The sequence below is a fragment of the Aspergillus tubingensis genome, assembly GCF_013340325.1.
Source record: "Aspergillus tubingensis WU-2223L DNA, scaffold_5, whole genome shotgun sequence".
NCBI classification, from domain to species: Eukaryota; Fungi; Ascomycota; class Eurotiomycetes; order Eurotiales; family Aspergillaceae; genus Aspergillus; species Aspergillus tubingensis.
This window is the reverse complement of record NW_023336279.1, coordinates 609832-620860: the sequence shown is the minus strand read 5'-3', so window position 1 is coordinate 620860 and position 11029 is coordinate 609832. Positions and strand designations below refer to the sequence as shown.

Here is an 11029-nt window from a genome sequence, read left to right as displayed (position 1 = left end):
CAAACATGCCTTGTCCTGTGTGCATTGTCACACGAGTAAAATCGGCGATAATGCAGTCAATGGTAGAGAGGACGGCAAGACGGGCGATCGCACATGCGTATTCGGAATGCCAGCAAACCCCGGCATGTTATTCTTGGGCAATTTACAGGTCCATATAGAACGGTCGGTATGATGTGTTCAAACCGGCACTGAGACAAGAAGTGGCCAAAACAGCACTTCAGCTCCTCATTTCCCACCACTGGCACTGACCTGTATGTTTATTAGCCAATGCCGAGGATAAAAGCTGTCTCGTACTCTCTTTGCTTCTTAGCAAGAAAACCTTAAGCTTCAGGAACAAATCAGAGGTCGGAAACAAGGACATTGTACATTACTATACCATCCCTTGCATGAAAACCCGTACTATGCGCGTAGATCTACGCGCCCCCTTGCATCCAAAGTTTTCCCTTCATACTGTTCACCTCCGACGTTAGAGAGTCATAAGTAGAAAATTGTGTGACCTGTCGTTTCCTTTCAATCTGACCGAACAGAAAGTCAATTAAGGAGCTTATAGCGGTGAAGACCGAAGGAAACGCAGCATTGCAAAGACTATTCGATCGATTATTCCATCAGATCAAGAATGGTGCACCAAACGGAAAACGGACAACAACAGATACCCAATTGCAGAACCAATGTCAAAGCAATGCGGAAACAAGCGTATGTTTATGTGGGACTATTATGGCAATGATCTACATTCTCAAGGGGAAAGGAGGAAGCGCGAGCTCTTCCTGACGGGACGGACAAAAGACCGTGTCATACCACAGGGGAGGGTACTCTGCTAGTGACTCGAGCAGAGCATCACAATCAGGCTTAGTTCCTTTCCTTGACTAAGTTGTAGGTTTAGACTAATAAACTTTGACACATACGCTGTCTGAGACTTGAATGTCCTCTACACCAATCCGCTCGACCCTAGACTCCACAACCATAATAATTGATTGATCTGCCTATAAACATGTTGAGATACCGATCACCCAGAACTGGAATGTCCTGCTTTAGAGGACTGAAAGGATCACCAATATAATCATCCTTTGTCCTTGTGTTGCAGGGAATGATGGGAGGAATGTTGCTCGTCCTAGATGTTTTTAAAGCAACTGGGATCCTCTCGGTGCCAGCGTGCAATACGTCTTCCAATCTTGAGAAAACTACATTACCATCAGAAGTCCAGCGACCATCCTTAACCAGAGGTCACCATGAAGTTCAACAGCGCCGTGAATATCGCAACTGTTGCTTGCCTTAGTGTTTCTCCCACCCTCGCCCTCGTAACCTCGTGCTTTGATGCCCTCGACTCCATTAGCAAAATACCCGGCCACTTTATCCAAAATGTTCAGCTGAACGCCTGTCCGGCAGGTTGCGCACCCAACATCGACCAGTGGAACAGCGATGTGAAGGACGAGATCCTCAACGAACTGTTGGAAGATGGTATCCAATACACTGGCATCAATGATGAGCCGGCACAAAAGGCATTTGTTAAATCCATTGATGACCTATATAACACGGTCGTCTCCAAGTGCCAGAAAGAGTCCGATGGTCTGAACCTCTGCGACGATGAAGACAAGGTACAACCATTCTTGGATTGCGTCAACAGCAACGCAAAAACCGCTGTTCTCAAAGGGGTGCCCCCATTGCTTCCCTACATCACAAATGACAGGTGCCAGAAAGTCGATGAATACTTGAACAGCGATCAGCTGTGGAAGGATGACTTTCCGGAACACTTCAAGTCATATGTCGACCAGTGCCACAATATCTAAATGTCAGCAACACCAGCACTCTTTGACATTTCTATGCCTTGAAGGAAGTCACGATGGAGGTCTATTATAATAAATGGGAGGAAAATTTACAAAGAAACTTAGGGGATGCTGCGGTTCATTGTATTTGTACCGTTAAATTTTAGATTCTTTTGTATGAACGCAGCATATCTAATTAATCATACATAATCCTTTGGATTTTCACAATATAACATATTTTTCTATTAAGGGGGACTGCCCGCCCGCAGGACGCACTGTAAGCGTGTCTGGACCAACAAGGGCTCACTTTGGTGAAATGCATCTATGACAATCAAGTAATGATTTATCCAGCAATTTGGAGTTTCTCCTGAAGATACCCGAAGATACCTATGCTTTCGAATTGTCATATCGCACATAACACATAATTAGATTACTTCGGATCTAAGTGAAACCTTACTAGAAATAGACGGTAGACAGGCTCTGCCACACTGATGGCACAAGTAGATTGTAACACTGTAGATGCTCTGGATCGCTCAAAACAGGCAATAAGAGAGAACTAAGCCTCGAGGCGCAGTTGACAGGGACACTTTGCAAGACCTAGTTGACATCTACGAAGCCTCGAAATGTGGGAAGCATATGGATCTCATCGGGTTGACAAGTTGTCGTCCCGGTATTAATGGATATATATTTCCGTGGAGGTTAATAACTGCCCTACCCGCTGCGACTACTTCGCCTTAATATAGACGAAAACTCGAAGGAGCATAGCTAGACTAGACTACCCTCTTCCAACTGACTCCTTCCCATGGAATCTGTGGAGAGTACAGGAGTTACGTGGGCGCACTGATCTCAACAGGGAAAGGAAGGGATCTGCAAAATGTTGCCTGTCACATCCGCTTCCGTGGCAAAGAGGGTGTAACACTGCCATTGAAATGATCTGACGTGCCATAACACGGTACTTGAGAAACGTCCTTCTTCTATGAAGAATCGTACTTCATACTCGTATGGTGGGGTGTCATTTAAGGCACCCAATATTTCCACAAACGCCCACCTTCCCATAACCGAGCTTTGATACTCAGATAAGGCAGTGTACAGAGCGACGGTCACAATATATTTTTTGTTACATATCTAAGTAGTGGAGACCTCTGACAACCGAGGTGGCACAATCAGAAGACTTACATAAGAATACATTCATGTTATAATCTCCCTCCCCTCCCCAGGAGTCCAACACGTTCAGTGCCCATCCAAAATCAACAGTACAAGATGTCCCTGTTCTCCTTGTCCGGCAAGACTGCTCTAATCACCGGTGGCACTCGAGGAATTGGCCAAGCAATCACCCTCGGGCTCGCTGAGCACGGCGCAGACATAATCCTCGTACAGCGCTCAACAAACATCCCCGACACCCAACCAGCCGTAGAACGGCTCGGTAGGCGCTGTGAAGTGGTGCAATGTGATCTTGCCGACCGCGAACAAGTTGAAGGACTGATCAGCAAAGTTGTCGCCACTCATCCAGTCGACATCCTCGTCAACTGCGCCGCAATCCAACACCGCAGTCCGGCGGTGGATTACGATACACTCCATTATGAGGCGGTAATGCAAACCAACTTGACAACTCCATTCGTTCTCTGTCGCGATATTGCCCGCCACTGGATTTCGCAGGGGAAGCGCGGCAAAATCATCAACGTGGCCAGCGTGGGCAGCTTCCAGGGCGGTATCAACGTTTCGGGGTACGCGGGAAGCAAGGGGGGCTTGCTGCAGTTGACCCGTGCGTTCAGTAATGAATGGGCTGGGAAGGGGATCAATGTGAATGCCATCGCTCCAGGGTATGTGTTCAAATATGCCCTTTCAGCCTGGAGGTTCTTTCAAAACCACTGATTTGGCTTATTAGGTACATCGAAACCGATATGACCGCTGATACGCTGGCGGAGCCACAACATGCGGCCTATCGTGAGTCTATTATACCACGAATTCCTGTGGGCAGGTGGGGGAAGCCCGAGGATATGAAAGGGGTAGCAGTTTTTCTGGCTAGCCAGGCTAGTAACTATGTTAGTGGGGAGGCGATCGTGGTTGATGGGGGTTGGTTGGCACGCTGATCAGCCTGATGTATCATGCCCATGACCTGGAGTAACTGCGCTCCACGGTATCCATCTGACATATCAGTTGGTGCTCTACGTATTATATTGCGAGTTATACTCCATAACTGTCTTATACTTCACAATGACACGTAGCAAAGACGGTTTCCACCCCCCTCTACCAACAGCACTCGAGCCATTTTGTCGATATGAATCGAGCTTCGTGGAAGAACGCTCCATCAGCAGTCATGGTATAGTATATCTCATAACTTTCATGTATGCTGGAGGAACGAGCCATTTTACTCCCAAAGCCTAGGACACGATCCTGATGAGGTTAATCATCAGCAATGGCAGGCACTTCTTATATTAAGCGCTTTCTTCTGCTAAGTTTTCTTCGCTCTCTGATCCTTTGTCGATGTCCACCTCGTGCAAGAAACCAATAGAAAGGACAGGACTGGTGCCGCTGCTGTTAAATACTAGATAACCCATGTTAGCTCGGAAGTGTCTGATAGAGGCAACAGGAAACGTACAAATACTCGCGTCACAGCACTACTGTACGCAGAAATGACCATTGGGATCTCCGTAGAGGGAACAAAAGAGCGCCATCCTGAAGCCCCTGCGGATATCACTGCATTGGCTACCGTCGCAGAAGCAATATCGGCAAGTTCATTCTTGAGCTGAGTTTGGAAGACCGCTTCACCAATAGCCAGGAATGTGGCACAGCTTGCGGAAATGACGAAGAGAAGGGTGGTCGCACCCACAGGCACAAGGTCTTGGGGAACAGATGTCTGAACTCCTATGTGGGCCTATTATAAAAATCAGCTTCTAATATCAGGGACAGCGTGCACGGGAGACCTGACCATGGTGACGATAAGAGAATATCCAATGCCACCTAAAATCTGGAATCCTATCCAATGACCATCGGATGTCGAAGGATGCAGAGTCGTCAAAAGCCCACCACTAAGTGATACCATTGCGGTGCCGAAAATAAGAAAGGGGTTCCACCGTCTCAGTTTGGTCACCAGACCCGCCGCGATTAATGAGGTGAGGACGTCCGATATGACGGTGGGCAAATACTTGACACCACTTGAGGTTGGAGAAGCCCCAAGAACAGCTTGGAACCAGATTGGAAGCCAGTATATGGTACATTGAAACGCTCCATTTGCGAAGAAGGAAGAAGCACAAATAAGGGAGATGTTTCTGCTAGAGGTGAACAGTCGGGGAGGAATCACAGCTGCTTCCTGCATATGAAATTGCCATCCGACAAATATGCACATCACTACCCCAGCACCTGCGAATAATCCAATTATATTTGCCGAGTGCCATGCGTATTTCTGAGTTGTCCCACCGAATTGTAGTGCGATTAGAAGCATGCTAACAGAGCCAGCAAAAAGTAAGAAGCCAACGACATCCAAACTGCGTAGTTTTATCCCTAAGGGTATACTTTCGGTGGGATTACGTTTGACGTGGAAAAATAACAGTATAACGACGGCGGAGAATCCGGCGATAGGGAGATTGATGTAGAAACACCATCGCCATGTAACATGTTGGGTAAGTGCTCCCCCGAGAATAGGCCCGACAATGCTTGCAATGGCAAAAGTCGAGTTTAGGGTTCCAGTCCAGACTGCTCGCTTGTGAAGCGGGATCACGGTAGTCAAGATAACCAATCCACCAGCGAAGATCCCAGAAGCTCCTAGACCAGCAATACCCCTTCCCACTATGAGGACTGGGGATGATGGAGCAAGCGCACAAACTAAACTCCCGACCTCGAACAGAGCAACATAGCTCAAGTAGGCAACCTTTTTCGAAAACAAGCTGTAGGTTTTGCCGGCAACGGGTTGGCTGGAACATCTACACAGGCGCATTAGGTGAGCCCTTCGCTTCCACAAGAATCTATCAGATCCCTGGTTGGTACTTACAGTGAAATAAAGAACGCGCTCCCATACTAACCCACATCTCCGATTGAATGGAAGTCCGAAGTAATGACTGGAATCGCCGTTGCGATCAAGTTGAAGTCCTATTCCAAAATTAGCTATACTTATTGATGCAACATGAGTGAAAAGGGGCTCTACCAAGCCAACCAGGAAGGTGCAGAGGCAGAGACCAATGTGAAGGAGAAGTAGCTTGGGGCCTTTCACTTCGTTGTCAGGGTCTATTCCTCCGTCTGTTTGAAGAATCGCGTCTGTGGAAATGTCTTTCTCCACGCGCATTTCCAAGGGTGCGTCTCTTCTCGCGAGGTTGCCCATTCTTGATGGTTCTTTGCTCAGGCAAGTTAAACCGATGCTGAAAGAAGGCAAGAGAGGAGCACCGCAAGGATCATATCGCGGCTTCCGTAGTAGTTAAATGGCTGAACAGAAGCAATAAGCAGAACGTCTGGGAGGACAGAGATTGAGACTGGGAAAGGCTAGTTCCTCCTATGCCCCTGATTAGGACACCTGGACAGCAGTGGCTAGTATACATAGAAAGATGGACAAAGAGCACATCTTTTCATTCTACGCTTAGCTGCATGCTTGATTTACATTCTTACAGCGCGTAACGAGACAAATGAACCGATGGTATTGGTATACTTGATCGCATTGATTTTGGCAAAACATAAGGCGTATAGTCGAACGCCATAGGCGACAAGAAATAAAACCACACAATAGAGTAGTTCCAAGTTCCTGGTGGACGGAGGGATTCCAGCAGCAGTATCGAGAGAGGATTTTTTATCCTACGAAGCTACTTGACACTTATGCTATGGCTTCTGCTGCCCAATGAACTGGAATTTAGCATTCATGACAGCTGTTGGTCCCCAGTGAGATCCCTGTCCCAACAGTACCACGTCTTGTTGTGATCTGCGCTTCCATTCATAGCCGACCATGATACAACCTCATAACTAGTTGCCAATAGCCTCCTTTTGTTCCAGTCACATCTACCAGGGTACTTAAGATGAAGTGCACCCTGTGAAATGTGACCGGAACCTTCCCCGTGCATTAGTGCTTAACCTATCACGCGCCATTTATTGGACGGCACGTATTCCCGTGGCAGCTCAACACCCCAAGCATATCGCCGAGTTATTGGAGCCAACAACATCAATATTATAATTGCCTATGTTCATTTTTTAAGGGCTAACGATCGCCGATCACGCCCGGGGAAGGCAGGTAGAGCCTGACACCACTGCGAGGCTGAAATATCCACGGAGCAGGATTAGACGCCCGTTATGCACCGTAGACGTCAACAGTGTGACGGCTGAGAGTAGTCTGCTGTAGATACTGCGAAAAATTTTCCTTGGCATAGTTCCGTCTGAGTTTTATTGCGATGTATGGAGGCAATCAAGATTATATTCAAAGCTAGTAATCGATATTCATTCTGTCCGCAGCGAACCAATCTTTGCCACTATCCACTCCTATATTATCTAAATCGTAATTATCTTAACCACTGAAGCTAGCACTGCTGCTGTTCGATAACGTTGGCTATGTACTGCTGGTACTCTTCAAAATTCTTGATACCCTTCGGTATACCATTTGGTTGCAGTCCCTGCTCCTCCATTAGGTTCGACCGAACTTCCATGGCCTTTTGCCACGAGGGCCTGCTCTCCATACGCTTCTGCCATGCCTGCACGTTCGGGTATGGCGCCAAGGGATCCTCCCCGGACGGAGTAAGCAACGCCATGTTAAGGCGGGTATTCCAGGGGAGAAATGCTAGGTCTGCAAATGTACATTTGTCCCCAACAAGCCATTCCTTGCCTTCAAGGATCGTATCAAGAACGCCCAACACACGATGGACCTCTTTGGCGTACCGATCAATGGCGGAAGGAAGTTTTTCGTGATGTAGGACGTTGAACCTGGATGGTGATAAATTAGCACTGGCCTGATAGGTAGGGTGCTGGCATATACAGAAGGATAGAGAAGGCTGACGAACCATCCGCACTGCCCAAAATATGGGCCCTGTCCGCTCATTTGAAAATGTAAATACTGATTGAGAAGATGCTTCTCATTTACCGAGTCGTAGGTGAGTTTCTTATCATTGTCGTACACCTCCTCCAGATATTGAATGATTGCTCCGGACTCCCACAAGGTCAAATTGGTATTGGGGTCAATAATTGCTGTCCGTGGAAGTCAGCCTCCTGAAATGTTCACAGATGCTGATGCACATGGCTCGAAGAGAAGAAAGCATGAGGCAACGGACCTGGGACCCGACCGTTGGGGTTGATATTGATGAAGGGGGCTTTCTTCACGTCGTCGAATTTGAACGATTCGATGAGATACGGGACTTGCAGTTCCTCGAGGATGACAATGACCTTGACAAGATGTGGTGTCAATTCTTGATTATAACCTGCCATATTACTTTACTGACCTTCCATGGATTTGGTCCAGGGGCTATTTCACACATTAGCAAGCAAGATTATCCATGCCAGCGCCGGAAATACTGTATTGATGCGGGATCATAGGACCAGGGGTGCCTTACGAGTCAACCAGACGGTAATAGGTTTGGTCATGTTGTTGATGGAAGGGGGTTCACTCGGCAGTAAGTTCGCAGATGATGGGGGAGGTACCAGGCTGAGTAAAAGATGCCTTCTTATGTTTCTGTTGAGGAGCATTCAGGGAGGGGAGTGTTCTGGACCCGTCCTAATTCGCGGAGTGATGTGTTGTGATGCCTGTTTAGCATGAACAGGGATTCCACAAGGCTGTCGCCGTGGTCATTTCTTTGTTCCATTCCTGCCTAGAGTCATACGGGCTCTTGTAGAGTAAGCCATCCTCGATGTTGGTGTGTCTACACTAGAACTGGTTAGTCATATTTTTAGTGCTTATCATGGCATCTTAAATCCACCGGGGCTGCTCGGAGGTGTAGTGTTGGCGTACAGCGGGATGTACGGCGTAATACCTCTCGTGCCCATTAGTAAAGCCGACGGAATCAGAGAGCAATATCTTTTCAATATTGCTGCCCATGAATATTACTACATAAGTCAAGTAGATAAATCATAACGAGGGTTTGCCATATATTAGTCAAGGAACGATGAGGAAACCGAGCAAGGACTCGTGGAAATGCATCCTCATGCCTCCTGAATTTATTCAGTTGGTGTCAGTTCTTATCCGGTAGATTCATGTTCTCTTGACCCCAGGGCGTACTCCTTACCAATTCATCTGTGATATCATGGCTATTAAGCGCATTGATATCCATTTCCAATGTGACACGGCAAGACATGGGATGAGGAAGTGAAGGTAGGAAGCTTATCTGTAATGGGCCATTGACTATATAACCGAGGTTTATGCGAGCAAGATCTCTTTTAAAAGAACCACTTAAGCTATCACATACCTGACAGGGTTTCCAGAGAAAGACACGAACTCGTCAAAAAGTCTATAGATTGATCCGGTAGGTAGAATGGTCCTTACAAAGGTATTGCAAATAATCAAGGAAAAACAGCGACTTCTACTGGGGTGGATACGTAGGACGCGATGAGACAGGAATAAATGTACTACGCCACAGCCACACCCCAGGAATATCCCTTCAGAGAATTATTGCAAAAAATATATTGTACAGCTTAGTTTTTCACTAAGCTGGTCGTACTTATGATTTCGTCTTCTGCCTGGTGGCTAAAGCGAAAACAATACTGATGTAGATGAACTCCGGCCAGAGAACACACATTCTGCTCAACACCCTTTTGATAGCCATAACCTACTACAGGGATAGCCCTTGCAGCGCTGGATGAGGAGAAAAACTGATTCAGTTTAGAATTGAAGGCGAACCATGACACCACTGCTTTCGTAATCGCGAGGGCAGGCATATAAGCTATTTCAAGAATAGTATTTCTGCTCCCAGCAAGACTCAAAAACTTCAACTTTTTTTCCCCCCCAACACCCAGACAACATGCGCATTCTCTGTCTACACGGCTATGGCACGAGCGCCGAGGCCCTCCAATACCAGCTGTCGGGCCTTCTTCATTCGGCAGATCCTAGCTGGGAGTTTCATATGCTATCTGGCGAGATTGAATGCTCGCCTGCACCTGGTTTGCAAAACCCTTTGAGTGTCCTACCGGAGAGATGGAAGATCTAACCACTATTCGATGACCCGCTCGAAGGCATCGAAACCAACTTTACTCCCCCATATTACTGCTGGTCACGCTCATTTGACGCACCATCCATCGAGGAGGCTCACACCTTAATCACCGAAGCGATTGAGGATGAGGGTCCCTTTGACGGTATCCTAGGATTCAGTCAGGGAGCCTCCATCATTGCCTCCTTCCTCCTCGAACAGACTGCCAGCCATCCCGAAGAACCACTCCCATTTCGGTTTGCCATATTCTGCTCGACAACAATTCCCTGCTCCTCGGACCCTACCTACTGCCAGTCCCTAATGGGAGGTCTGTCTCGGCAGGATCAGCAGCGGATCCGTTCTGGGCAGGATGATCAGCTTGCACAATTGCCCACATCCATCAAGGCACCAATTGAAGAATTTGTCAAGGTAATCAAGGCAGGCCGGTCGATTACTCGCGAGCCAGTTCGCTTCTTTCTGGACCGGTCTATCGAAGAAATTCCCTGTGCCTTGCACCCGGACCATTTTGCGGGCCGCCTCTCGATCCCTACCTTGCATCTACGGGGTCATAATGACCTCCCTGGGTTATCTGACTGCGCCTTGCTAGTAGAGGAATTCTGCAACCCCAACTGTCGCAAGACCATTCTCCATTCTGCCGGACATGATATCCCGAGAAGTGGGTCGGAGCTGAGGCAACTCAGGGCCGGATTGGAATGGCTAATTGCGCAAAGCCAGTTGACACCTCAGTAAGATGTCGAAAACAGGGAAATCGTCTGGGCTAGCTTTTGTGGCGTTATTATATAGAAACATACCTTGTTATACATTGTCAATGCGTATGCGTTATGTGCAAGAGGTACTTGGACTTGTTGCGTCCTCGAACCAGCGGTATGTCTCAGAACATTTCCAGCAGACCTGCAGAGAGCATTGCGGGCAGTTTGAGCGGTGTAACATTGGTAGCGGGAATTCCCGCTTCTATGTATAATGTTCCATAATGTGCCGAAGAATGAAATGCGCAGCATTTGACCAGAATTTCAATTGGTGGAGCGTGGGGGCTGAGCTAAACTCCAAGAGAAATGATCTAATGGAGAGGTCGGGTGGCCCCACTCGGTACATGATCCATCCCACTGGTACATGAGGCCTAGGTCTAGATTTCCCTCATGGACCAAGGCGAACCTGCTGAAGGCTGAG

General features: G+C 47.6%; 5 protein-coding genes across 5 annotated transcripts; 3 read left to right on the top strand and 2 right to left on the bottom strand.

Annotated features, from left to right (window-relative positions):
• Window positions 1–1226: 1226 nt before the first annotated feature.
• AtWU_03529 (uncharacterized protein) lies at window positions 1227–1784 on the top strand (the record flags this gene model as incomplete). The annotated part of the gene is made up of 1 exon (XM_035498641.1): window positions 1227–1784. The coding sequence occupies one exon, from the start codon at window positions 1227–1229 to the stop codon at window positions 1782–1784; it is 558 nt and encodes a 185-aa protein (XP_035354534.1).
• A 1236-nt stretch (window positions 1785–3020) lies between these two features.
• AtWU_03528 (NAD(P)-binding protein) lies at window positions 3021–3850 on the top strand (the record flags this gene model as incomplete). Its single annotated transcript, XM_035498640.1, has 2 exons — window positions 3021–3580; window positions 3646–3850. The coding sequence occupies 2 exons, from the start codon at window positions 3021–3023 to the stop codon at window positions 3848–3850; spliced, it is 765 nt and encodes a 254-aa protein (XP_035354533.1).
• Window positions 3851–4212: 362 nt separating this feature from the next.
• AtWU_03527 (MDR family MFS transporter) lies at window positions 4213–6075 on the bottom strand (the record flags this gene model as incomplete). The annotated part of the gene is made up of 6 exons (XM_035498639.1): window positions 4213–4305; window positions 4360–4635; window positions 4690–5680; window positions 5749–5774; window positions 5817–5846; window positions 5902–6075. 6 exons carry the CDS (start codon window positions 6073–6075, stop codon window positions 4213–4215), a joined length of 1590 nt encoding a protein of 529 aa, XP_035354532.1.
• Window positions 6076–7252: 1177 nt separating this feature from the next.
• AtWU_03526 (glutathione S-transferase family protein) lies at window positions 7253–8306 on the bottom strand (the record flags this gene model as incomplete). Its single annotated transcript, XM_035498638.1, has 5 exons — window positions 7253–7652; window positions 7730–7913; window positions 7997–8108; window positions 8165–8187; window positions 8276–8306. 5 exons carry the CDS (start codon window positions 8304–8306, stop codon window positions 7253–7255), a joined length of 750 nt encoding a protein of 249 aa, XP_035354531.1.
• A 1370-nt stretch (window positions 8307–9676) lies between these two features.
• AtWU_03525 (serine hydrolase FSH) lies at window positions 9677–10591 on the top strand (the record flags this gene model as incomplete). Its single annotated transcript, XM_035498637.1, has 2 exons — window positions 9677–9815; window positions 9888–10591. 2 exons carry the CDS (start codon window positions 9677–9679, stop codon window positions 10589–10591), a joined length of 843 nt encoding a protein of 280 aa, XP_035354530.1.
• Between the last annotated feature and the right edge of the window lie 438 nt (window positions 10592–11029).